Raw genomic sequence first — 27,921 nt, forward strand, 5'->3', positions numbered from 1 at the left:
CTCCATATGGAGAGGGAACATCAGCATATGTTTATTCATCCTTTTATGCTGATGTGATCATTTTGTAGTTTCACGTCATCAGTCTTCTTTTTAAGAATGAGAATGCTGTGTACTATAAACCTTACTGACTGGTTTATGCACCTGAAAGAAAGTCATACAGCTAAAAAATACGTTTTTCTTGAACAATGCTCTCATGAAACACAAGAAACAATGCACTTGTAAAGAGATTAAACTCAATTTGATTCAAAGTGATTTCATATTATGTTTGTCAATACAGAGTGTAAAGCCTGGATCCCTACCACATTACACATTCATAATTTTAGCTTTTATTGGCTATATTAATAAGAATATTAATTCCCTCTTTACATTTAATGTCAACATGCAGAGTGGTCCATGCACATAGCAAAAGCAGAAACTATAAATATAAGAGGCAAACACTGACCTTGAAAAAGATAAACACCTGTTTTCATGTTGAGGCATCATTTTCTAGGCCAGGGGTCGTTTTCATTTCAGTTTAACTCAGTGACCTTAATCTGCTGGTTACGGTTTTAACTGGACCAAACCAAACATCTTATCAAAGTTGTTTGGGTAGTGTTACTTTATAGAGAAATTGAAGACCTGCACACAAAACAGACCTCCTGCCTTAGGATTAGACACCCATTTTAGAAACAGTTGGATAGTATTAGCACTAGGATATATACAGTAGTTAGAAGCACAGAATTTAAAGAGATGTTAAAATTGTGCAGTGCACGATTAAAATATGATTTAGAACATTATTTTTATCACCACAATAAAAATTCAGGAATCAGGCTAAGGAAGACTGACTGGGTGCATGGCTTTATAAGACTTACTCCGACAGCCAAAAAGGTTCAGCCAGTATAGCCCACAGAAAATTCACCAATGTTCTCAAACCAGAGAAGGGATAGATAGATGATTCCTGTCCTAAGCTGTTGTCATTTTATCATATGGTTTTTGTTTTTAATAAAATGTAATGAGAAAAAAGTGCCAATATAGTAAATATCAGTTGCTACTGTAAATCTCAAACAAAGATTGAAAAATAAAACTCTGGACAGTTAAAAAGCTTTACAGTAATATTTTATTAGATTTATAAATGTTTGCACTTAAGACTTAACTCTTATTCAAAGTAGACCTGGTATTTGTGTAGTTCATTCTTTCTTAGTTTGCTTAGCATCTTGTCATTTCCACTAAAGGAAGTGGTATCTGCAATTTGATGGGTTTGGTCCATGTTTTTTTTTCTTGACTTGTTTCTCTAAAATTACAACAGCTTTATAAAAACATGACTGTATTCCACTAATTACATGAAGATTGGTTAAAAAAAATGTTTTACAAAGAATACCATATCAATAGTTTACATAACTCTGGAACTTGGTTTTGATGCTTATAGAAAAGTGAAAAAAATCACCTCATCCAGTAAAGTATTAGTTTCACAGGCTACAACAGGCTTGCATTATGTAACTGTTCAAAAATCAAAAACGGCCAATTAAGCAAAAGAATAGGTTTAATCTGTCCTATGCAAAAAAAATCTATATATATACAACTTTAATGCATCAATGAATAATAAAATTCAATGTATAAAAGGATTTTTTAATTGACCAGTTCAGGAAAAGCTACGGTACGATTCAATTTGTATCCAGTCTCCTGAAGTGCCTCTTACACACATATACAGCCAGATATATTGTATAAACAAAACACATACACATACAAATATTTAAGTAAATTAGTCAGTTATAGCACCATGACACTTCTGCTTACCATCTGCCTATTGATACATCCTTTCCCACGAAGATCATTTAAAGTTGTGGAACAAGGCACTACAAACCAGACTTTCAGCACAACCCAAAAGAGGCCCACACCATTACATCTTCTCATAAGTAAGTTCATGGCCACAGGTGGTGCAGACTTTCTTGTAGGTGTCCTCTTCGATCTCTTCCTCTGGCCCGTATTCGTGTTGATGTACACTGGAGTCCTTTTTCCACATGCTGCTCCTCACGGCCCGCCTCAGCTCTGACGGCAGACAAAAGTGACACTGTCAGTTTTTCAAAACAAGTTTGGCGCCTAATCTTGATTGTAAATTCTGAAAAAACAAATTGGTAATTGATACTCCTCCAATTCTTCTATATATTGGTTTATTGAAGTTTGGGAAGGCAGTACTTTCTCATTTAAAAATCTGATTTGCCCATTTTAACACTTTACTGGGTCTTTGTTTACGAAACTGTTTAACGTCATTTATACTGCAGAAAACCGCTTGTGGCTGTAGGACCAACCAGTACCAGTGGTTCCAGTAGGGTAGTGACAGGTTTAAAGCTCCAGAAAGATTCAGGAATACAAAAGCCGTGTGTGAATTCTCTGTGCGACAGTAATGTGTGGATGTTTCTCTAGAGCTGGACAGCATAAAGGTTTCTTTTGCCAGGCCATGATGCTACCCATGAAGATACTGTAGGTACGTGTGATGACGTGTCTCTTGGGGAAGGATTGGGGTGTCTTTTTTTTTTACGACAAATAGCTAAGAGTGAAAAACACCTGCAAATAGAAAGTTTAAGGAGTAGGGAGCAATCACCCACAAAAGAACACATGGACTGATAGGAATAGCACTCAATGGTGATAAAGAGAGGCACATTCTTTTTCTCGTCTGCCAGAACCCCAAACAGAACAGAGGAAGGAGGAATAGATCTGTCACCCTCTCAAAGTGAGAGCTGAGCAGTAAACATGCAGTCCAGTCTGCCAAGGAAAGGAAGATTTTATCTGAGGAGCATAATTCTTATTGAACTAAACAGAAATAAATTTAACAAATCTAAGCATAGGCCTGTGAAAATTCAGTAAATCTTGGAACAGCATCTGAATTGTTTGGGCACGCCTGTACCAGTTGACAAGTGGTGATCTGGCTACACTGTTGTATAAAGTGTACTTTGCTAATTAATCAAATACTTACACAAATCTCAGAATGTATAAGTTTCCTACCTTTTACCTTCTTGTCAAACCGTTTCTGCCTCAGTTTTTCTCGGGACTCCTTTCGTGACTCTTTCGCTTCATCCAGTGCTTCCTGGCTACCCCACACCTCCAGAGATCGCTGTATCACCTTTAGAGCCAGGACATATGAGGAAAGTCACCTGACAGTTCAAGACACGCAATTCACGTAAAACTTTACACCTGATATCAGACAACTATTTTGCCTAAAGTCAGCAGCTTCAAGCAAGAGGTTGACGTATGGCACTACATAAAGTTCTATTCAGCACTTTCATGCCTACTTTGAGAGTTCGATAGTTTTTTTAGGTGCTTCTTCCGTTTATATTTTTAAAGTAGCTCTGCAGTGACTTGACATATTAGAAACCCCACATGTGAACAAAGAATTATAACAAATGATAAACTTGTAATCTTCTAAATTATTTAAATGTATTTAAAAACTTGAGATAGTAAAATTTCTATGTCAGTTGTGTAGGTATTTGATTTTTTCTCTGTTGCATACAGCGTAATGTTTGTTTCACTTCTCTTGCGAGAATTAGATTATCTGACAATAAAAATGCCTCACTATGTTCTTGCTAGCCCCCTCATGAACGTATTAACGCGTTTTTCTTGGCTGCTACCCCCTGAGATGGTTTACAGGGGGTATCAAATTGGTTTCAGGTACACAAAATGTACACTGCTTTCATCAGAAGAATGTTAAAGCTATAACAGTCATCTCAACTTAAACTGGTACTCTGCAAGTTCTGAAAACAACACGAGTGGCAAATTTTGAAAATTATTTTTTTGTTAATCTAATACAGAAAATTGAAAATATTCTGTAAAACTGAAGAAATATGGAGTTTATTAAAATGTTTCCCCGTCTGACCTAAGGTGTCAGCTCAAGGAGGGCAGACACACACTCACACTGGGGCCAATCTTCCCAGAAGCCAATAAGCCTACCAGTATGTGGTTGGACTGAGTAAGGATACCAGAATACCCAGAGGAAACCCACTCAAACACAGTAAGAACATGCAAACTCAACACACTTACTGTAGCTCCCTTAGTCTGGAATTGAACAGCAAAGCTAACTACTGCGCCACCGCAATTCAAATTATCTTTCGTATACATGTAGTTTCATATAGTAACTACAGAGCTCCTTGAAGCAAACTCTTTTAAAGAGATCATCTTCAAGAATCAAACCTGTAAATCTAAACTGTAAGCATCTCTGTATAGCAAACCTTCTGACATGATGCATTTTCTCTGTGTTCTTCTGCATTTTCTTCCTGCTGTACCCACTTTTGTTTTAAAAACAAATGCACAGCCACTTTCACTACTTATTCGTGTATGAACACAAAGCTGCCAAACAGAAATCAGGCATGCGTACCCAAGAATGATGCAGTAAAAATGTCAAATCTTCTAAATACATGGGAAATTAAATTTCTTTACTGTAAATACACAATGATGTAATAAACCGGAGACCATTTTTTTTTATATTTGCATTATTGAGTCATTCCACATACGTGCTACGACCCTTAAAAGTCCTACCCCTAGCTGAAGACCTCTGTTCTAATGCCATTAAATCCACTGCTGAGGATATAAAGACAGTAACTTCCCTAAGGCCCTGGGTACCTGGAGCTTGAGATAGAGTTTCATATCACCCCATCGAGTGTTGTGAGGGTTCTTTTTCAGCACATATCTCAGCACCGGCTCTCGCTTGTCCAGGTCACAGTCTTTCAGGAGGAATTCCTCCTTGGCTTCTGTGCGGGTTATTAGCCTGTGCTTGGTTTCACTGTCCCTGAAACGACACAAACACCAAAGACTAAAGAGGAGGAACAAAAGGCAAAACATCCGTCCAACCTACTAATACCCAGTTTGTGACTGGGCTCCACCGATTTACTCAAGGCATTGGGAAGTAAATTTCTTTTTCAAAATCCTGACTACATCAGTGGGGAGAATTGCTTCTAGTGAAACACCCTGATCAACACCCTGAACCAAGGATCACAATTCATAACCCCAGAGAGCCACTGGGCTGGTTACAAAACAGAATGTGTGGCTAATTTTAACATCTTAAATAACAGCATCTCCTGCAACATACCATCAAGAATAAGGTCATCTACTGATCCCCCAGCACCACTTTAAGCAGCAGTCATGCATTCTTTATATCACCCGCTACACACTTTCTGAACCCAAGTTTGTTTTACGAGAATCTCAGATCTTCAGAATACAGATTGGCATTCCACAATCCATCCATTTTCTAACTGCTTTATTCAATACAGGGTCACAGGGGAGCCAAAGCCCCAGCACCGCCAGTCTGCACTGCTAACCACTGTGTCATGTTCAATAATAGAACAGAAAATTACAAAATGCTGTTAATGGTTGCATTAATAGCCCATCCAAGAAAACTGAGCAAGTATGACTCAGCCTGGATCCTCAAAAGCCAGGTCTAAAGGTTTGTACCTGCAGTTGTCACACACGGACAAGTCAAAGGTGTTGCTGAGGTAGGAGTCCATGAAAGCTTTATTGCATTCTTCACACAACAGGTAGTCAAACTCAACCACTGGTCCTAAAAAACAAAATGAGAAATGGCAGATGTGAAGATTTCTTTTAATCCACCTCACTTATGGAAGAACGTTTAATAGAAAATCTAACCAGAATTCATATTTCAGACACATGTGCATTAAATAACTGCTGTCCTCTAATGAACTGATATAACCTCTGCTCTGACAAGGATGTCTCCAGTTAAAAAAAAATCACATAATTACTATCCATACTATCAGGGTGACACAACGCAATCTACTCATAACTTCAAGCATGGCTGAAATAATCAATAGCCAGTATATTGATTGCCTGGATTGTGTTTGTTGCACTCTGTCTGAATGCCAATGAAGCTGCATCTGAATGTATGTCCTTCACAGGAGATAGTCCCGAGAATGAGCTGGCTCAGCTGTACCTGGTTTGTGAACCACTTTCTCCACTTTTTGCTCTTCTTCCTCTTCCTCAATGAAGAATCCTCCTCCAGAGTCAATGGTTTTGGAGATCTTTGCACAGGTTCCACCTGCATGATAAAGCAAAAAGAACCTTTTGCGTTTTTTTTTTAATTTAATGGAGTTTTGTAACGAAGGCCAATTCTATCATCCTCAGCTGTCTGGGACTGTAATTACGTGACTTCATTTCATCACTTAAACATCATACTGTACTTTAATTTGGCTTAACCCATTTGCCTGAGGGCTGACCTCCTGGCCATAGGATGACGAGGCTTTATCACCGATGCAGAGAGAGGAGTGACCAAGGGGCAGCTGCAGAGGTGAAGACAGAGTGGAGGGGGATGTAAACGATGAATGCAAGGGACAGGAGGAGATATTTTAACTTTAAATACTCAATAAACCATTTACACGCCTAATTGTTGGCTGTTTTCATTCCTAGTGAAGTATTTCTTATAATCCTTAAGCGGAATAGCCAGTTGTGTGTTTTTTTTCCCCACTCAGCTCACAGCTATGATCCCCATGTCCACAGAGGAGATTAACAAAACACAGGCAGACTCTTCTGTCCTGTCTATCTTTGAGATGCTTGTCTTTTAACATGCCTTAGGCACCAAAACCTCTTATCAGCGTTCAGCGCCGCTCAGAGGAGAGGCGAGTCCTTCATCAACAGCACCACAATCCAGGAAGCTCTGGGGAAGCTGTAATGGTCACTTGTTGTTGCTGAGAGCTGAGAGAGAGCCGGCAGTCCAATCCCACCCTACCCTTGGTGATGCTCAGCCAACTGTGTGCCACTGCTTTGGGAATCCCAGTGACAATCAGCCATCAGTTATCAGTCATTGAACTCAACCTTTACTGGTTGATCCATTCAGGAGGCCCTCTTCTGTAATCTTCGAGTCCCCTGAAGCCCCTGATTAGGCTGAAGCACATACCATATGTTTATAACAAGAAAGGTTGAACTGCATTCCTTTGCAGATCAAACTAATTTCTAATTTTATTTGTGGTACACCCAATGAATAACAGATTTAATACTAGCTACTGTACTACACCAAAACATCAGTTCGCATTACCAACCTGTATAAATAACTATTACAAGAATCACTACATATCAGTCATATGTTAAACTGGTACACAAAATGTGATGTGTAATTTTGGTTCAAATCTAAACTCCAGTCCTGATTAGCACATTAATAAGACTAAATAAACTGTATGGACAGGAAACATCACATCAATTCTGATTTTAAAGGGATTTTCCTTACCACCCAGGCACAAATTTAGTATTATCAATACCGAGAAAAATATTTATGTACAGAGCAATCTCGTGTTCATTTTAAGCCCTGAGTCTCACATTCGAATTGTGTATACCTCAAAGACAGCACCAACAGAATTGTAGCCATAGTAGCTACAATTTACACAACACTATGTATCAGGTATAATACTTATGGGCATCAAATTCAAAACTGTTGCTTACATCTCCATTGCTATTTATATACCCATGTTTTTAAGTGACATTTTAGAAGAAACTTTTTCTGAAGACCTGTGTTGGGTTTCACTTTTTGCTACAGTATGTACTGCCGAAAGTTCATAATTATTTATTTATAGAGCACATTTTAACTCACAAGGTTATTTACAGAAGAACACAATGAAAAAAACTAAATTCAAACAAAAATTCTTAAATCGAAAGTGTGGTTACTTTCAAACAGAGCAACTAGATTCTAAAAGTCTGGTTTGCTTCTAGATGTAAGAAAACGGATTAAGAACAAGGAAGAGAATATTTGCTAAAGGCTGCATCTCCGGTCTTGAATCTCATTCTTGGGATTTTGAAAAGTGTTGTTCTGGCAGACTTCAAGACGCACTGCAGCTCATAGAGTGAAAGCAGCTGCAAAACATATTCTGGCATTTTGATTAACACTGAGTTAAGAGATCAATAAAGGTTTACAATCAATCCTGTTTATCTGGAATATCTGGAATTATGTTTATCTAGAAAACAGACATATAAAGGTTTTATTTTACAAACATCAGAAACGAAACTCTGGAAAATAATTATTGACATGATCTGTGTGAGATGTTCTTAAATTATACAAAACTAAATTATCTGTATTTCGTTCATTTGTTTCACGCTGAAGCAGATTCTGGGAACATCAGCCCTTACTAACCTTAAGCTAACATTTCTAATCATTTATGCACCGATTTTAGCATTTAACTACAAAAAAGTCATCAAACCTTTCTCAGAAGAATATGGCCTGCTGGCAATCCTTGCTTGTCTTAACATGAGTGCCCGCTGTCTGTTGCGCTCAATCTTCGCCCTCATAGCTGCTGACAGAGGAGCAGGAGGGGTCTCGGTACTCCGCTCATTGTCTTCACTCTGTTTCTCAACTGCAGGTGCCAGATCTGAGGTAGCAGTAACTGAGTCCATGTTCATAAAACCACCTCTCCCTTGCTTACTTCCCGCAGGTAGCTGGGCGAAAGTAAAAGAATATATCTTCCAGTTAATTAAAAAGAATATCTTCGTTGTTGAATCCGCAGGACTGCAAAGAGATCTAACCAAATAAATACGTACTTTTTTCACAATTCTTAACTTTCAGATAAACTACAGTATTCGATCACTTGCCGACATATGATCTTCGTTCGAATATGTGTTATTCAATTAAATATATTGATATTTTTACTTGGTGTATGGATGTACTGATTAAACACAATTTTACTTTGTGTCATGCTTATACAAAAGGTTATCAGTTGCACTTTGAATCACATAAATGTTACGTTTAATTCGATACCATTGTTTTCGATTGAATTCAATGGTCTTTTTCTCTGCATGGCTGGTCATGACACCGGTCTTACGAACAACGAAAATAGACAGCAAACTAACATAAATAACAGTTTCGTATGCGATAACTTCATTCGTTTACAAAAATGTGCCTACCGTTTTGTTAGTCTTAGATTCCAAACATTAAAAAACGACGTATGTCGGACACAACCTAAACCTGATCATTTTTATCTTTACTGAAGAGTACTTTATTTCACTTTTTACGTAAGGATCCCTGCGCATGTTGATGACATATACTTTAGAGTCGCTTACGCAATACACTCACTTGCTCCTTATTTGCATCTGTTGTGTATGATGGGTTGTACCCGTCTGCTGCTTACGTCACATATCCCTAGTGGCTGAGGCGTCTCACTCACAGCTGAAGGATACCGTGTATAGGAGGATGTTTTCTGCACAACGTCAGCGCCTTGAGTTTTTCTGGCAGAATCTGATGACAACTCCGTTTGCCAAATGGAAAAGCGGACTAATGCAAAACTGAATATTGTCTTCAAACTTGTATCACGATTGCTTCGTGTAATTCATATCAAATTATATGTAAATAAAGTATACATAAATCTGTCATAATAACACTCCACTCAAAGCGCTTTACAGATAATGGGGCATTATAATAGTGTATACCTCCACCACCACCAATGTGCAGCATCCACCTGGATGATGCAACAGCAGCCATAGTGCACCAGAACACTCACCACACATCAGCTATCAGTGGGGAGGAGAGCAGAGTAATGAAGCCAATTCATAGATGGGGATTATTAGGAGGCCATGATTGGTAAGGGCCAATGGGAAATTTGGCCAGGACACCGGGGTTACACCCCTACTCTTTTCGATAAGCACCCTGGGATTTTTAATGAGCACAGAGAGTCAGGACCTTGGTTTTACGTCTCATCTGAAGGACAGCGCCAGTTTACAGCATAGTGTCCCTGTCACTATACTGGGGCATTAGGACCCACATGGACTGCAGGGTGAGCGCCCCCTGTTGGCCCCAATAACACCCTCTTCCGGCAGCAACCCTGGTTTTTCCCAGGAGGTCTCCCATCCAGGTACTGACCAGGCTCACACCTGCTTAGCTTCAGTGGGTTGCCAGTTGTGAGTTGCAGAGTGATATGGCTTCAAAATGATGAAACATTTTGTAATACAGTATTTCCTTCGTATTAAACGTAACAAAATACAAGAACAAAAACAGGTCCCCCACCCCGTTAAAACTTAACTATTCCATCCCCTCCCCCTTAGCTTGAGTGTCCAGTCAAGGACTAAATAACAACAGCAGTCCCTAGCAATAGGGATCTGACTGCACTAGCAGCATCACTCAAAGTGCCCACAATACCCCTAAGAGCACCATATAAATGACATAACTCAATATTCTGATGACTCAATGATAACAGAGGAAAGAGGACAGAGGCTCTCAACTCAGTGCCATCATCCTTTTACTTTCAGTCAGACCAGTTAATCATATCCTTGTCTGCTAATGCAAAAGGCCAATATAAAGAATTATTATGTAGCAAGAGTACCACACAAGAACAGGGAATAATCCTTTATTAGAACAATAGACATAGAGGAAGAGACTTGCTTCCAGAACTTAAACACGTCTGGACATGACACTCCCAAAACACGTGGAAAAGATCAGGTTAAAGTTATTGCCATGCAGAAGAGTAGAAAAAAATAACAATGTTTTGGCTGTTGAGCCTTCTTCAGATGTGATGGAGAGAGAGGAAGGTAGCAGGGATCTAAAACACAGGCAAATGGGGAACAGATGACAGAGCAGATGATAATATTGTAGGTACAGAGCAGGTGAGAAAGAGCTTCCCAACAAAGTGAGATCTGGGGGGACAGGAGTGAAAAAAATGAAATCTGCAAATGAATCGAGAGTTTCTAAAAGATAGCAGTCTGTCATTAAGAGAATGGAGGAGGTGTGTAAGAGATGTTCAGTGTCCCCACCCATGCCTCTCAGCATTAGGGTGTACTGTACATAAGGGACTGGGAACTAGCTTACTATCATATACAGTATCATCATCAAGGGATCAAATACACCCTGTAAAGAAATGTGAATCATACTATGATACAGATTTTTGATAGTAGAATTTATATTATTCCATATATTGTTCCAGGCAATATCTTTGTCTGCAATACCAAGTGAATAGTGCCTGTCTCAGATCGCACTGGATACACCCATTTAGATTTAAACAGGTTTAAGTTGACTTTGTAAGAGACAAAACTATCTCACCATATTTCAGCCATGATTATTGGCTTAGATGTAATTAACCTCAAATCTGCTGACAAGACAGAAATAGAGTGCCAGCTCATGACTGTACATCCCTGGCTATTTTTTGTCACTCAGTGTGACTTGCCTGTTGAATACCTCTGAACATCCACTGTAATGCCATCAGTTCTCACAGGTGTACACATCTTATTTACTAAAATGTCTTTACTGCTTATTAGGATAAGCAGCTGTTATAAAATAAGAACTTTTTGAGATACATAACATCAATGCTTAGAATTTACAAACTACCAGAATGTGAAAGAAGATCACTTAATTGGCCATATACAATTTCTTGTATTAGGAATTTATCTTTTCACATACCGCAACTTGCTCTCTCTGAGACACACAGAGAGGGAGAGAGGCTTGGGGTTAGAGCACAGAGTCAGCCCTTTATACAGTGTCCCTGGAGCAGTTTGAGTTAAGAGCCTTGCTCAGGGACCCAACATCATAGGATTCCTCTATAAGCTGCAGGATATGAACCAGCAACCTTCCAGCCACAGGCACAGCACCTTAGCCATGGAGCCACCACACCACCCTAATGTATTACATGTTTCACAGGTAACTAAGGGGTTGACTTCAACCACGTTTTCCAGCCTGATGAGATCAGGATAGAAGGTGACAAACCTGCTGCCAATCGTTAGCAAAAAGCTGGTATAATTGGTATGAATCCTGTGCTAATGAGTGAGTGTCGGGACTGCCGCTGAAGGAAAAAACACCGACTCACTGTGAGAGATGCCTGTTACAGTATCATTCCTACCAGTGTCTGTTCATTACCAATTGATCACCAATCACTTCTGACTAAAAAGCTTTAAAGTGAGCAAATTCTTAATTAGCAAGTGGAGGAGAGACTGCATAAAGTTTTGTGCTCTGAAGTTGTTGTAAACAATGGACTTTAAAGGATTTTTGAAACCATCATTTGAGTGCAAAGAAAAACAGCAGAACACCAAGCAGATAAGTTACAGGCACCAATTATTACTGATGATTTAAGGCCCAGTCGGAACCAAAACTAGGAGACACAGAGGTTATACAGGATTGGAATCAGAACTAGTTAAATGAACGTTCAATTAAGCAGATGGAGGAAAAAATTGGCAAAGCACCATATTTCCAGTGAACTATTGGCAGCTGCATTACCACCCTGTAGCCTAATCATGTCAGTTCTCAAAAACATAGAAAAACTGGCCTCAATAAGTATTGTAATCAGAGCTCTGCCAGCAGGCATATAACTCTGCAACTCACAACTGGAAACCCACTGAAGCTAAGCAAGTATGAGCCTGGTTAGTACTTGGATAGGAGACCTCCTGGGAAAATCTAAGGTTGCTGCTGGAAGAGGTGTTAGTGGGGCCAGCAGGAGGCACTCACCCTGTGGTCCATGTGGGTCCTAATGCCCCAGTAGATTGACGGGGACACTATATTGTAAACTGGTGCTGTCCTTCAGATGAGACATAAAACCAAGGTACTGACTCTCTGTGGTCATTAACAATCCCAGGGTGTTTCTCGAAAAGAGTAGGGGTGTAACCCCGGCATCCTGGCCAAATTTCCCATTGGGCCTCCTTATAATCCCCATCTATGAATTGGCTTCATTACTCTGCTCTCCTCTCCACTGATAGCTGATGTGTGGTGGATGCTGCACATTGGTGGTGGTGGAGGGGAGTCCCCATTACTTATAAAGCGCTTTGAGTGGAGTGTCCAGAAAAGCACTATATAAGTGTAAGCAATTATTATTATTATCTCCAAGGAAATTCAGGTTCTTGCTGTAAGTAGCGTTGGTGGAGCAGTAGATGGCACTGTTCCCTCTGAACCACAATTTCTAAATCAATGACCTAGTATGGTTACAGAGAACGCCACAGAAGGTTTTACCTGTCCTTAGTATAAGATATTAGACCAAGGTCCTGACTACCTTGTCATAAAAGGATTCCATTGCATTTTTTTAATTGTTTTTTTTTTTCCAGTGTCCTGGCTTAACACCACTCTGGGTTTGTAGAATCTGCTTTTCCGGATATTCCCCCTTAATTCAATTAGTAAAGCAATTTCTCTTTTGTAGTGGTGTTCCTGACACAATGGCTGCCAAGAGTCTTCCAGTCGGGTGCTTCCGAGGTGAAGTAGGTCCTCTTTTGGGACATGTTTTGGGATTCTTTTGAGGTGAACAACACTACATAAATAAAAGTAATTATTCAAGTAAATAAGATATGTAATAAGGAACATTTTGCATAAGATTTACTTATTATGAACATGGATTAATGATTATTTTAGCAGCAGAACATGGTCCTTTCGAATACAGTACTTTCACATAATACAACACAAGCTGGTAGTTTTTCAAAAAGTATAAAATGTATTAAACATTAGTAATAAAAAGTTACAAAAAATACAGCTTTGATTTGTAATTGTTTGAACTCCAGAGTCTGAGAAGCAAAGATCACGGTAACCTGAGGGTAACCTTTCACCAACATTTTTGAGACTGTACCTTATCATGTCAGATTCCTTAAAATCTATGTATTAGAACTGAACCAGTAATTAAACTACAGTTGACTCATCAGGTTTGGCTAATGCAAACTGAATTGTTTACAAAGGCTACGTTATTACGCTACCGTGTTTTACTTTTCAGAAGTAATATGAAATTAATAAATTCAGAACTCAATTAAGATGGAGACATATGTTTAGATTTAAAACTTTTGTTATGCAGGACTTGAAGTAAACATTAATCTATTCTGAGAAGCCTTCCATCTGAAAGATAAAGCTCCTTGTGTTGACTGAGGAAACAAATGCCCTCAAATAACTAAAACTCTTTTAGAGGAGGAAAAGTTAGGCTTCTATATTTTCTTCACAGCTCCTGTGAATCCATTCCATTTGAAGACCCATGCAAGATGGAAACAAGATGCTCAGTAGGGCAGTATAGTGTTTCCTAATAAATCACCATGCCTAAAATATTTTAAGAAATCAATACAATCACTGCTTCAAATACATTTGTACATAGTTTGTTACTTCCAACATTTTAAGCAGTTGTTTCTACATATATTATTGCAAATTCACTTAAAGATGGATAATATAATTATTATTGCAGTGTAACAATGTTATTCGGGAGAAGCTATGGTGAACACCAGTAAAAGTCAACGTCCCATCTGAGGGAGTGGAGGCACCAGTTTGAGGTTACTGAAAACCAAAAAGAAAACAAAAAGGAAAAAAGAAAAATGCACCACTTTGAACAGCGGCGTCCAGGCTGGACTGTCCCTATCTAGCGGGGTCCAGCCTGGGAGAAAAAGAACTTCTTGGAACAGTGGGATCTAGTCTGGACCATCCCTATTTGGTGAAGAAAGGGAGCGCGAGGTCAAAAACAAAAAGAACTCAACCCGCCCCAGTGGAGATACATGGCGGGAAAAGGGAGGGAAAACGCAATCTGCCCCGGTGGGAGACAGGCGGCGGGACAGGAGAAAAGAAAAAGAAAAGAAAATGATGCAAAAACGACGGCCTCAACACTCTCATCACAATCCCCTGCGGACCTATCCCTGACGTTCTCCCCTTGCGGGAGTTGCTCGTCCCTCTGGGGAAGTGCTCAGTGTGTCTTAAAGGGCCCCGACAGCTGTGGCTCGTCCTTAATTAAAGCACAGCTGCCACCCAGAGCTCCACCTCCACGCTGAACACGCCCCCACGTAAAACCACATGCAGGTTTACAGTTACCAACACGTACGGTTTGTTACAAATTTAGGAAGAAATACAAACAAAATTGTATGCATTTTTGAAGTCATGCCACACAGCACTACACCTTTTAGATAAAAGAAAATATATAAACAAATGTACTATTTTCCTATATCAGATTTCTGTAATGACACAATAGATCTGGATGCAGAATTCTTTGCTAAAGTCTGGGAGACTGGTTGTCTGTAGAAGTCACTCCTGACTCTCCTTCATTAACAGCTTCATCCTCCAGCTCATTGCCATTCCCTTCAAACACTGCTTCTTCTGCTTTCAGCCTTTTGTATTCTGTGTGGAAGAAGATGACAAAATAGCAGGTTCCCACACAGCATAAAGCTGCCATCACCAGAGCTGGCACTGCAAGAGAATGAGAAACACTAAGTGGCAATGTGTGCATTACTCCTTGAAGACCCGTAAAAGAACTGCAGAATGTTAAGACCTTAGGCTATTTAAAATCACATCTGCTTTATTTAAAACCACTGTGGAAAGAGTGAGTTCTGCAACAGCTGTTCCTCTTTCTTGTTTTTTGAACTGAGATTTAAAAATGTTAGTATGCAGCCCACTATACACATGACAATCAAGTGCTTTGGAACCTTTGGATTCCCAAAATTCAATTCTGTGGTTTTTGACACACTTTAATTATATATTTTTGACTAGCTCCTTATTCTCCATATTGTTATCTGAAACATCATGTATTTCCACAGTTTTTCTTACCATACATCATCTTGTTTCAAAATTTGAATGTTGTAGTATCATGCTGCACTTTTAGGTGCTAAAAGCATTTTCTCAAAGGTTTATCTGCACCATCAGGTCAGCTCTAACTGTAATGATGATAAAAAAGATCAGCCAGAAGGTTTCTGATATTTTAATTTGACAAAGGTCTAAGACTGTGCATTTTACCTTTCCAGCTCAAGGCAGAATTATCTCCTAGTGCACAGGCTGAATAAGGCAGATCTGCAAGTGGCTTAGTCAGCAGCTGTAACACGATAATGAAGACAATGGACTGGATTTGTCTGCAATGAGATGCATTAGGAAGGAATTAAAACATTTCGCTCATTTTATTCTAATTACATCAGTTCTGATATGCTAAGTACAAAGACTGTGATGTAAGAGTCAATGTAATGTCCAAAACTAAAGAGTTAAGACTTAGGCCGTGTCCCAAAAGCCACACTAAAGCTCTAAGCCCTTCCTCCAAGACCAAACTTATGTGACGCAGAGCAGGTGTGGACTTAAGTTGTGCAACCATTTCAGGTTGCATCGTTACAAAAAGGGCAACTTGTTGGTTACAGCTCGCGGTGAAAATGCTTCCTGTTGTTTTACTGCTTTCACACTGCTTCTTTTCCAATGGCTAAGTGCATACCAAGAGAAAATTTTTCAAATAATTTTTCATTCTCTGCTCACAGTTTCATCTCACAATGTCATCTTGTCTGTAGACACCATACACTGTATGTAAACGAATAATCATCACTCAAAATGGAATAACGAAATAAAAACTATATCTCAACATTTCATATCTAAAATACAAATAAATCTAACATAGCCTAATTAAAATTTGTTTTTGCATAAAACATTATGAGTTTTAAAACTGTAAAAATGTCTAGTTTTATCAACACATGAATATTTTATTCAGGCAACTTCCCACAGCTGTGATGAGTTAGAATATGAAACATCACAATTTTGCAAGGAATTTGGGGTAATTCCCTTCAGCGATGTCAGCTCCTATGCGGACATATCAGAAGGGTTCATAGAGGGTTAATTGAAACACAATTTAGAAAATGTGACACCCTAAGCCTTTGCCGATCCAAGCAGAAACATGCAAGTGAAAGACATGAGACCGCAAGTACGGATATTAGGACACAGCGTTGGTCTAGTTGCACAGACAATTATAACAATTCAAGAAGTGCTTTACACATAGAAGAAAACCCACTTAATCCACCAGTGAAATAAAGAGAAATGTGTGCAATCTAAAGACCCAGAGAGAGGCAGACCTTTTGCAAAAAGACTTCTTTGTAAACTCCACAGATAAGTCAGAATGAGATTCTAATTTTCATTTTTTGTTTTGTGAAGAGAAGACATAAATATTATAGGCTTAAAGCTATCCCTTTTAAACTATCACTTTGAATAAATGTCTAAAATCTTGGAAGAGACCGTCTTTACCCAGATATGAAAATGAGTCCTGCAGATGTTGCCTCTCCAACGGGATAGGAACTCTCTACTGATAATTCCATGGCAATGGGATACACTGAGAATCCAAACAAGCCAAAAAGAGAGCAAACAGCTGCCACCGCATAGCTCTGTTGTTCCATCTGAGATACCTGTTGGTCGAACAAAAGCAAGGAAAACATCGACAGGAAAGATCCCATAAATGCATACTTCTCACCCAGTCATCCATACTACCATTAGGGTGTTTTAGCAAAACTTCGGAAGTTGAACAGCATGGATTTAATTTTGTGATTCTCAGGTTGTAGGACTAATCTGGGCAGATCTGCACTGACTAGGGAAGCTCATTGAGTGTAGAATTGCCAATTTTGTGTCATAAAATTTTCATTTCTAAAATATTGTACAGCAAGTATGTGCGGGTATCAACTTTTAAAAATACAAATCCATAAAAAGGAATTAACTAATATGATCATTTCAAACTCAACTTACCACAGCAAACACAATGCAGGCCAGTGAGGAAAGACACATGTTGATTTTGGTGACTTCTATGAAATTCTTTGTCCTGTCTACGTACATCCCAAAAACAAAAGCTCCCAGTATACCAAACACAATAAAGAGGGCACCACAAAGTCCTGCAAATTCCTGTTTAATGAAATAAAGGCAGTCATTCATTCCGTATTTCTTGTATCAGCATTTTACCACGTCAGTACTTAACAGCTCAGGAGATCATGAGGTTATAAATGTACTGAATTTTCTAACAATGTTTTATATGTCTTCAGTAATCAGTATGATTTCCTTTTTCAGTTTTGAATTGTTGATTATTTTCTTCCTTTTTATGTACACTCATTATGGAATAATTGATTGCAAGTCAGACGTATTCACTTCTACCTTGGTGCTAGAACAACACTTCCTATGATATAAAATTACATCCAACCACTGAAACATACACCATCAAGTCACCCACTTGTTTTTCACATTGTGAGCTCTGATGGCAGATCTAAGGTATCATAGCCACCTTTTACTGTTCATACTGCACGTTTACAGGCACCAAGCAAACCAGAGGCTGCTGTTGTACAGAAAGGCAAGAATATAATAGTTGTGAACAAACCCAACCAAATCTCAAAACAACTGGCTAGTTAAAGTAACAGTGGACTTAAAAAACAGGTTATATTCATTAAGTGATTTCTGCATTATAGGGTCTGGCTTCTGCTCTAAATGTGCCTTTTCATTCTGGTAAGTCTGTTCTGATTAGTGTGCCTGCAGCCTTCCTTCACAGTGGACCAAGAATACTTTTAAACTGTAAGTCTGAGATACTGATGTTTGGATCCTGTATTTACTTACATTTGAGTATCCTTTAACGCATAGCATTTGCTCCAGCAGTGTGGAAAAGCAAGTGAAAATGGCAATCCCACAGCCGAAACACAGCAGAAGAATCATGTATGCTTTGTTCTTTAGCAGCTGCAGACAAAGAGCAGATAGAAGAATGTTGTTCAGCATTAAGTTCTGTTTGTGCAAGCCTGGCTCACTCCTACTTTCCCTTCAGCCTAAACAATGACAGAACCTTAGGTAAGCTACAGTACATGCTCTTAAAGTCATATTAGCACCATCACCTACATATCCCACTCCCCAACAAAGATGTTAATTGTGACAACACAGCACTGTAACATATTGTAATTCAATCAATCACTTGAATTAGCACATAATACGTATTCTGAAAAAAAGTGTTTTTGGCATTTTATTTTTTAAATCAAAACTGATCATGCAGTATCACTGAAATAAAATCATAGAAATAAATAGAATTTGCTTGAAGTGTACTGCCAAGACAATTGGTTATGGGATTGTATTTGTTTACACAGTTTCATATCTTCATATATTGCTGCCTTTCTTCTGGAATCAAAAGTTTAGTTTCCAAAAATTAGGAAATATTTTTACCTGTTACTCTTCCAGTTTCTTCTAGAGGTAAAAAAAGGTTTGCCAAAATGTACTTATTTAAAACTGATATTATGAGTTAGATTTATATCATTACTAAGTAATACTTACTGCATGTTTTTAGTAATACTAGTAATACGTATGCTATTGCTATTGCTATTAGTAATACTTTACAAAAAATTAATAGGATTTTAATGAGTACGATTATGAATCATGAACACCAAGTGTTTCTACAGACACTTCTGAGAAAAACAGGAACCAGAAACATGACAGAGCTCTTTCCCAAACATCTCAGAATGTTCAGAGAACTACTAGAGACATCCGAAACTGATCTGAATGAAACACCTAATTCAAATTACCAAAACTTTATCATCATCTTTCTGTTATCACAGTAGAGCAGACATTCAGGATTACATCCATTTTTTAACTCTTTACCAGATTTATTCCTGCAAAAAATGGCTCAGAACTGGATATTTCAGCACTGGCAGAAGGAGGTGTCGGGGGAACGCTCTCTCGGATGCCCAGTGTTGCTAGGAGACAGACAATGGAAGCTGGAATAGTATAAATTCCCAGCTACAACCCAAAAAAAAAACATTTCAAATTAATTTTAGATTTATCATCACAAAATCACTGTATTAAAAATATTTTCACAATGAACAGTAAAATATAAGTGGTTAAATTTAGGAAACAATTTGGTCAGAAAGATGATAGAAATAATATTGTGATACAATTTTGATTTGGTTCATATAATTGTGGAATAAGAAATTGATTTTGCATTAATATGAGTCATTTCTAAAGTTAGACTTAGTTTCAGCTTAGTTCAGCTTCAGGTTTGTGTAGAAGGAAAAAAGTTAAAGAAATAATCCTTTTTTCAGGGATGACATCTCTACCCCAGAATATCTGATTTCCTTTTGTGAAAGTGTCAGCTTTTTCCCCAATAATGCACTCACCAATAATGGAATTTCATTTTTGTCCTTAACAATCAAAGGAGAAATGATGTTTGCAAGCAGAATTCCCAGAGGGTTTGCTGCAACAAAAATAAAAAATGGAAACTATGTGATATGATTTAACATATTGTCACACATATTATTTTACCCTAGATATACATTTAAATTATGTTTTTACTCTGTATTCTACTGTACAGAAATACAAACTTCGGACATCACAGCGGTCTTAGCTGAAATTGCAATTTGGTAAATGTACAGTACAGTATCAGTACTGTATATACATTTCAATATATTAATATCAATATGATGATAAATACAAGGTCCCATATTATAGAGAAGTATAGAAATACAGATAGAGTGGTCTATATTTGGCCATTTCTTAGCTGCCAATGTATTAACTGCAGCTTCTTATTAAAGTTCCCATTTGTAATTTAAAGAGTTTAAGTCTGAGTTGGTCTTTGAGCATTTGTGGAAGTAGGTTATAAGCCATTTTATTACTTCCAGGCAGGTGTTTATGGATCAAAGATGCTTTATTTCACAGTGGTAGACACTCTTCAAATTGGACTGCACTGACTAGAAGAAATCACAGCCACTTTCTTGGCATCAAAACATTCCTCAGTCACTTACACATGGAGGCGAGCATATTGGCAGTGGCTCTCTGGTGTTCTGGAAACCAGAGTGCTGCCATTTTGGTGGGCGAGAAGATGACCAGTGGCTGAGCCAGGGCACACAGGCTCTGTCCACCCATCAGCATGGGGTAGTTTCCAAGCGTGTAAGGGGTAACCCCCAGAATGCTGACGAGGCGAAGGATACTCCCAGACATGTTAAGCCAGGAGCTGAGTATCAGCTGCAGCCCAAGAGGATGGAGGACACAAAATGATAGATAATTAAGATAGATAGATGATAGATAGATAGATTATCTATCATAGATGATAGATAATTAAGAAAACAACCACTCCTGCATTCACATGACTCTCTGCACCAAGCAAACACCTAAAATTCCTTCTGACAATACCTTAAGTTTTAAATTTACTGTATGAGACAATCACCTATTAACAATTATTTCAACTAAAACGAATGTAACCCAGTATTAAATTACTATTTAAGCTGCTTTTTATTAAAAATGATTACACACATATTCCCCTACTGAAGTGCAGCTCTGCTGCAAAATGTTAACAGAGGTAGAAATCATAGATGAGAACTTGCTACCTTGGATGATTGATTTGAACAGAAGCAATTTCTTGGTTAACATATAGAAGAAAGGAATTGATAAATACTGCATTTAATTTCATTTCCTTTTTGCTCATTAGCTAGAATGAGCTTTCTGTAGTGGTGACAACACTATAGATGCACAACATAAAAAGTAAGATCTTGTTCATATAGCAACAATACTTTATATTATTTCATAGGTAATAAAATGTTTTACAATTTTGTTCATAAATAAAGCAGCCAATAAGACTGCACAAATTAAGTGTAAACAGAGAGCATGATGCAAAATTAAGTTAGACTCATACATTTAAAAAGACACTGCAGTAACAGCTCGCGGATATAGCATTTTCTAAAACTCACCGACATTCGCAGTCCTAAAGTGTCAAGCATCCATGTTGTTCCAAAGCTCACAGGAATGGCTACAACCATGTAAACAAGTGACAGCCAGTTAATCTGATCCAGAGTGGCATGAAAAAACTGGGCTGTCTGGTCAGCAACTGGAGCAAAACTCAACCATAGCTGAAAACAGAGATACGGCTATCATTTGAGAACAGAAAGACAACCAGCTTCTGAAATATAGATCAATATAACAAGTGTTAAAGTAATACCCAAACACATACATAGAATATAAAAAGACATTGGCTGATTTAGGTATTACAGCAAACAAGAGTGAACTCTGCCCCAGCCTCTTGAACCATTTCTACCTCTTGAGAGGTTCTGAAAAGTAGTCAGAAAGATTAGCTTAGAGTTTAAGCATAACAAGAAGTTACACTTAAGTGAAAAAATAAACCTGAATAAGGAGTAATGGACCAAACAAATAGATTTCTAGAATATTTTGTAATAGATACAAAGGGCATTTTATACAAAAATATTGTGATATACGAGTTCTTGTTTGTCACACCACAGATTTCAGCACACCAACAAAATTGTATTCTTAGTTACATAGTAATGCAAGCTAACGTTTTCTAAGATATTTTTGAACAGATTTCCCTTTCTAATCTTCTGCTTCCCCTTTCATATTTAATATTGTGTGGTATGGTCAGTCACCTGAATTGCAGAACTACAGCTGACACCAGATTTCTGCACCGAGCAGAATTTCTCAGAGAGCAGGAAGAAGCACTAGTTATGTTTCATAATTTCATGTGATGTGGGCACGCTAGATATACCAAGTACTCTTCCTTTGCATCCGCACAATAAAAGTGTAAGCAGAGTGCTGCATGATGCAAACGTTTAGCAATACTGTTTATACTGTCTTTATACTGTTGGGAGGGGCTTTTTAGAGACAAATAAATGACAATTTAGAGACAATAGTCAACATCTAGGTAGTGTCAACATTTGCAGTTCTCAGGAGATTCAAATCAAGAAAGGAAGTGAGCTGTTTATTGAGTTTATTGAGACAGGAATTGTCTGGTGTCCCTTGGTTAATTAAGTTCCAGGCAAGTGATTAAGAGTCAGAGGATAAAAAGAGAGGAGAGAGGAGACAGAGCAGAGAGAAGAAACAGTGACTGGAAGGATGTCCTTGTTCCGATCAGCTTTTAAGACTACAAAATGAGTATTTGAACCTTGTGAAGAGATCATGGCATTCTGTTGTTTTAAGAAAACTGATTTCCTTTGTAAAGAATCCCTAGGTTATAAATAGTCTCTTCTAGTTAGTGGATGCATTTTTTTAGACTAGGGATAGGTTCCCAATAACTTTGTAGCATCCAGATATATATAGAGAGATTCAACTGTAGGTCATATTCTATTTGGTTTAGAAGGCAGGTTTATCATATCTTTTTGACCTGTTAGATATTATATAGAATTTGAATATTTTGGTTGGTCAGGATGTAGGTCTCCAAGACATAAACAGAGAAACTTGTAGAGTGACTTGTATGTTATATTTTGTGTTATGTGTTCTAACTGTGTGTTAATGTCATTATTAATAAATATTTGTTTAACCTGGTGTGCTGATTTATTACTCTTTTCGTCAAAGCTGTGCCAGGGAACGAACATCTCAAATGTTTCTAATTATACCAATTCCTCTGGTTTATTTTTGTCAATCTTCACAATTTGGGGGTTATGATTATTTATTTTACTTATTGATTATTCCACAAAGCCATTTTCACCATTCACCTTTTTGTAACCCCTTATTTATAACAATTTTATAACTTACATTTTAAAATAGACTGCTAATTTTGCACTTTACAACATACATTCTGTAATACCAGAGTAAGATATAATCTATGTATCTATTTACTGTTATCAAAGTTTCTAAAACCACCACAGTTTTCAGGACAAAACCTATGTTACTGTAAGTGTCTGTCTGGACATGAACAAGCTTTCTGGAAACGTAATTCAACAACAGTTTAACACCTGTGCCAACAAGCAATTTGCGTTTGAGAATCATTTTATCCATCATTTGTTTTGCCGCGAGTACCTGTGGTGCTGTGCGGAATAGCAAGTCAAGATCCAAGAGCTCTGGGTATCTCCAAGGGTATTCAGGGAGAGTCGAATGCAACAAGTGTAGGAGTAGAAAGGGCTGTCTGGGGTTTTTCAGGCAGACTGGTGACAGGTTAAAGGCTGCCCGGGGTTTCAGGCAGACGGGGTTGACAGCAGCAGATGTGCCTGGGTCTTCCAAACTGCCAGGCAGCTCGGTGGTTCAGGCAGACCAGCGAGGCTGCCCAGTTTTCAAGCAGATATAGACTGAGTCTGGCTGCCCAGGATTTAAGTCTGGCAAGCTTAGATGCCCAGGTTCCAAGCAGAGGAGACTGACGGCTTAAGCGGTGCTTGACACAGTTCTTGACAGAGTTCTCAATCTGTATTTGGATGTAAACGGATCTGATCGCCAATGGCCGTCAGTAGCCCAATGACAGAGTGCCAAATAAGCTATGAATCAAGCCTTTATGAGGGTGATAATTAGAGGCTTGATTAGTAGCCTCTTTAGTCAAAGATTAGTAGATTAGTAGCCTCTTTAGCCGATGATTAGTAGATTTGCTGCCTGATTGAAAGGCAACCGGACGAACAGACAAGCAGCCTGATCTCGATCTTGCAGGCTCGGCGGGTGGGTGAGCACTTGTGGGAATGCTGCTGTTGCCCATGGCAACCACAGGCTGGGAGCCACTCCCGGGCCAGGCGCGGCATCATTACTTTTATGGATATGCATAAATTCATTAACAACGATTACAGACATATATGATAAATATATCCTGTAACAACGCCTTCTAAATATGGTGTCTTTACTTCTTGCTTATTTTTCACAGCCTAATGTGGAAATAAAACATTGTTACAGCATGTATGAAAATGCATGCTGCACATAAGGGTAGAAATTGTCTCTGTAAACAATTGTACAACAATTTTATTTTCAAAAATGAAAATGAAAATTTTCTGGAAATACAAAGGAGTAAAAAATTAAATAGATATGTATTACAGGGAAAAGTTCAATGCTTTTTTATTAAGTTTCAGTTAACTACAGTAGACCATTGAGCTAGTCTAACTGCAAAGTCACTTGATTTGACATAACCTTTAACCACAGCATTTTCATCAGATTCTCTTCTCAAAATGGCTACTATACTAACATACAGGAAATACTTAATTTACTTTTACCAGCCACTCCTGGTTAAATAAAGGAATTAATCACAGGCCACAACCTTAGCAGCTGAGGCAAGGCATTACACTGAAATTCTCAGTTAACGAAAAAAACTATTGTATACACACATACAGCTGGCTGAAATGTATCTCAAAACAAACAAGACTACTATGCATGTTTTGGCAACAAATGGCAGGTCTTTACACAACAAGGTCAAACAGTGGTAACTACTTGTGATTTTCTATTAGACAAGCCAACTTCATATGCTTTAAAAACAAACCATTCTTGGTGAACATCAGTAATTCCAAACCTCAATTTGTATACCATGTTGCATACGCATGGCAGGAATAATTACCATGAAGGACATAGTGTAATAAGGGTGGCACTGTGGTGTAGTGGTTAGCAATACTGCCTTGCAGTACTAGAACCCTGGTTTCAATTCTGGACCTGGGGTGCTATCTCCCCTGTTTTTGTGTGGGTTTCTTCCCACAGTCCAGAAACATACTGGAAGGTTAATTGGCTTCTGGTAAAACTGGCTCTGGTGTGATTATGTCTGTCTGTCCTGTGACAGACTCGAGTCTTGTACATGGTGTATCTCACCTTGTGCCCATTGCTTGCTAGTATTGGTAATAGCTCTCCTGTGGCCCTTAGTTGGAACGTTAAAGTTGTTAAAAATGGATGGATGAATGGATTTATTATAACACAGACATTAAAAACAGGGATTACAATGAGTATGCAAAGGGGCAGTAACTCTACAATATAATGCCAAAAACAATTAATTAATACTCAGAATTTATAGTGTGATAGATTTATTTTGATAACCATGATGTATTATACCACTGTCAATTTTGTACGATCAAAATAATCCAAATACTAAATTGGTGAGGTTAGAGACCAGAACAGTATGAATTTATGAAGAAAATGACAAAGCTATAATGGAATGAGATATCAGCCTGACAAAAAGCAGAAAAGGACATAAAATTCATCAGGCAGACTTTAATGACTTTGAGGTAACCAGTTGCTTTGATTTAATTTTGAGAACCCAGTTATTTGACAAAGATACAAACAATTTTCAAAAAGTACATTTCACAAGGAAATGTATGTGTTAAAGTCACAAATAATTATTAATAATTTATCTTTTTCGATAAATTATTTTTTGTTGATAGCTTCTCCTTTGGTGGGGACTTGGTGTATCTGCCCACTAAATATTAGCCAATAGGAACTGACCTGAAGTTTTCATTTACTTCAGATTGAAGTCCATGAATGTTAGGGGCACATTTTGCTCTAAAAAGCTTCTAAAATCATCCTAGTAGTGCCGCATGTCAATCAGTGTTAATTGAATACTAGTGTACTGTGTGCAGCAGAAAGACACAAGGAGAGGAGACACTGATCCTCTTAAATGAGCATGCCAATCTAAAGGAGTATTGCTACAGCTCCATGAACTCTAGGCCAGGGATCCCCAGTCCTTTTCTTGGGGAACCACACACTTGCTGTATATGTACTCTTTACTTAACTGAATCTTTAACAGAACTAACACTGTAGATCAGAGGTTTCCAGCTGTAGACACACTGGGCCTCCTGTGGCACGACTGGGGGCCTCACCTCCAACATGTTCAAACTCAAATTAACTATTATTTGATTAATAAAAGCTTGATTTCTGGAATTGAGTGTTAAGCCAGAATAAAGACCTGAATGTGGGAGCCCCTGATACAGGGTAGGAATCTGCAGCCCTGCTGATCTGTAGGACTGCAATGTCTTCCCAGCAGTTTTTTCAGCAGCCTTAGTCAATGAGCAGAGATGTTAACAGCATGTGAACTCCTAATTAAGAAAATGATTAATCCAATTAAGCCATTTAGAGGTGAGTACAAACCAAAACCAGACGTCTGTGGCAATCAAGTACCAGGACTGCAAAATTCTGACCTAAGGTAATTCATCAATTGTGTTCCATGTTTTCAAAGTTTATTTTAAAGTGACATGCCTACCTTAAAAGGGTAATTTACAACTATTGCATTTTCACTACATTCCAATTCAGCAAAACCTATTTATTGCCAATTGGATAGAGGATGATTTTTTAAATTGTAAACCATAATTATGTCATAATTGCACAAGTCAGAATCGAACCTAGAACCCAAGAACTGTGATCGATAACCTCCATGACACCGTGCTGCCCTGAAACAAAGTTCTCAACGGCTCAGGTGTAAAGGGAAAAGTGGTTTGACCTGTTCTTTTATTAGCAGGGGGCATCGTGTTATACCAGGCAGCGAGTTCTGACAAAGTTTGAAGGACCGTCACGTGACAAAAACAATCTAAAACTATCCAGGAATACTAAAGAGAGCGTCATGTGTGATTATATCAATATCAAAACTCCAGAGCAGCTGAACTTAACCCTTCACCCGAATGCGTACCCTTTTAGCTTTACAGTCATCGCCCAACCACATACCTTACTTTTACAGTCAGAAGTCAGAAGGCATTCCCTACAATGGATTTGTTGGGTTCTTATCCTTTAGGATCAACCCTGATGTAATTGTTTTGCTTCTTTTCAGAATACTACATCGGATTGTAAATCTTATCTCTGGGCTACACACAGTAGAATTAACCTAATAAAATCTGTAGTACATTGTTTTATGTTTTTAAGCAATCATCTGATTCCAAATCCCAAACATTTATCATAATACGCCAATTACAAATGTCAGGTTTCTCACTCGACGAGATATTGGTTGCACTTATTGATCAAAAAATTAACTGGTTAGATTAGTTTTATTAATCCTAAAACAAAAAAAACTAATTTCAATACCTACCATTGAGTTAGAACTGTTGAGGATACAGATCACAAGCAGGAGGAACCATCTCCGCTTGTACACCTTATACTTCAGAAGTTTAGTCAGATCTTCATTTGGCTCGGGAACCCGTATAACATCATCACTGTCGGAATCCCCATCCTCTTCCATTCCTTCAACACGAGTCTGTCTTCTGACTCTAACCGCAATCTCTTTGTTCTTTCAGTCACTCTGAACTGAGGAAACGAAACCAGGGCAATGATCTGAATTAATGAAAAATCTTATTTGCTAGAAAAACGATACAAAATCTTCCGTCTCCACGAGGAAGAACCAGTCTTTTAAATCGATTTTTTAAATGAAAGGAAAAATATAATCTTTTGTGATTAATGAAATGTATACAGCTCAGTGGACTCTTCACGGCGGAAAAAAAAACAAAACTGCAACCGAAGGTTACCTTAACACACTTGTCTATCTCACGGGAGCCGGAGCGATGGGCAAATCGGCTGACTCGCTGCTACCACTCCCTTTGTATCGCCCAACCTGCTCCCTGAGCTGTACAGTCATAGTGCCTGTCGTTTTCAACGTTTATAAACGGCACCAATCTTTTTACAATAGACTTTTTAAA

At 38.3% G+C, this 27,921-nt stretch overlaps 2 protein-coding genes across 3 annotated transcripts; both read right to left on the reverse strand.

Moving 5' to 3' along the window:
* Positions 1-1,077: 1,077 nt before the first annotated feature.
* xpa (xeroderma pigmentosum, complementation group A) lies at positions 1,078-9,008 on the reverse strand. Its single transcript, XM_006629581.3, has 7 exons — positions 8,863-9,008; positions 8,163-8,397; positions 5,912-6,016; positions 5,419-5,524; positions 4,591-4,756; positions 2,980-3,097; positions 1,078-2,025 (listed from the first exon to the last, which is right to left on the reverse strand). Exons 2-7 carry the CDS (start codon positions 8,359-8,361, stop codon positions 1,877-1,879), a joined length of 843 nt encoding a protein of 280 aa, XP_006629644.2. The 5' UTR covers positions 8,362-8,397; positions 8,863-9,008; the 3' UTR covers positions 1,078-1,876.
* Positions 9,009-13,329: 4,321 nt separating this feature from the next.
* Positions 13,330-27,831, reverse strand: slc49a3 (solute carrier family 49 member 3). Of its 2 annotated transcripts, XM_015344735.2 has the most exons (11): positions 27,751-27,831; positions 27,318-27,532; positions 21,316-21,474; positions 20,374-20,593; positions 19,750-19,826; positions 19,235-19,372; positions 18,212-18,328; positions 17,360-17,512; positions 16,868-17,025; positions 15,611-15,723; positions 13,330-15,067 (listed from the first exon to the last, which is right to left on the reverse strand). In XM_015344735.2, exons 2-11 carry the CDS (start codon positions 27,465-27,467, stop codon positions 14,874-14,876), a joined length of 1,479 nt encoding a protein of 492 aa, XP_015200221.1. In that variant the 5' UTR covers positions 27,468-27,532; positions 27,751-27,831; the 3' UTR covers positions 13,330-14,873. The 2 variants fall into 2 exon arrangements, with proteins under 2 accessions (XP_015200221.1, XP_006629645.1); XM_006629582.3 differs by lacking the exon at positions 27,751-27,831 and having other exon boundaries at positions 27,318-27,744.
* Positions 27,832-27,921: the final 90 nt, after the last annotated feature.

Source organism: Lepisosteus oculatus, chromosome 1 (assembly GCF_040954835.1).
Source record: "Lepisosteus oculatus isolate fLepOcu1 chromosome 1, fLepOcu1.hap2, whole genome shotgun sequence".
In the NCBI taxonomy this organism is placed as follows: Eukaryota; Metazoa; Chordata; class Actinopteri; order Semionotiformes; family Lepisosteidae; genus Lepisosteus; species Lepisosteus oculatus.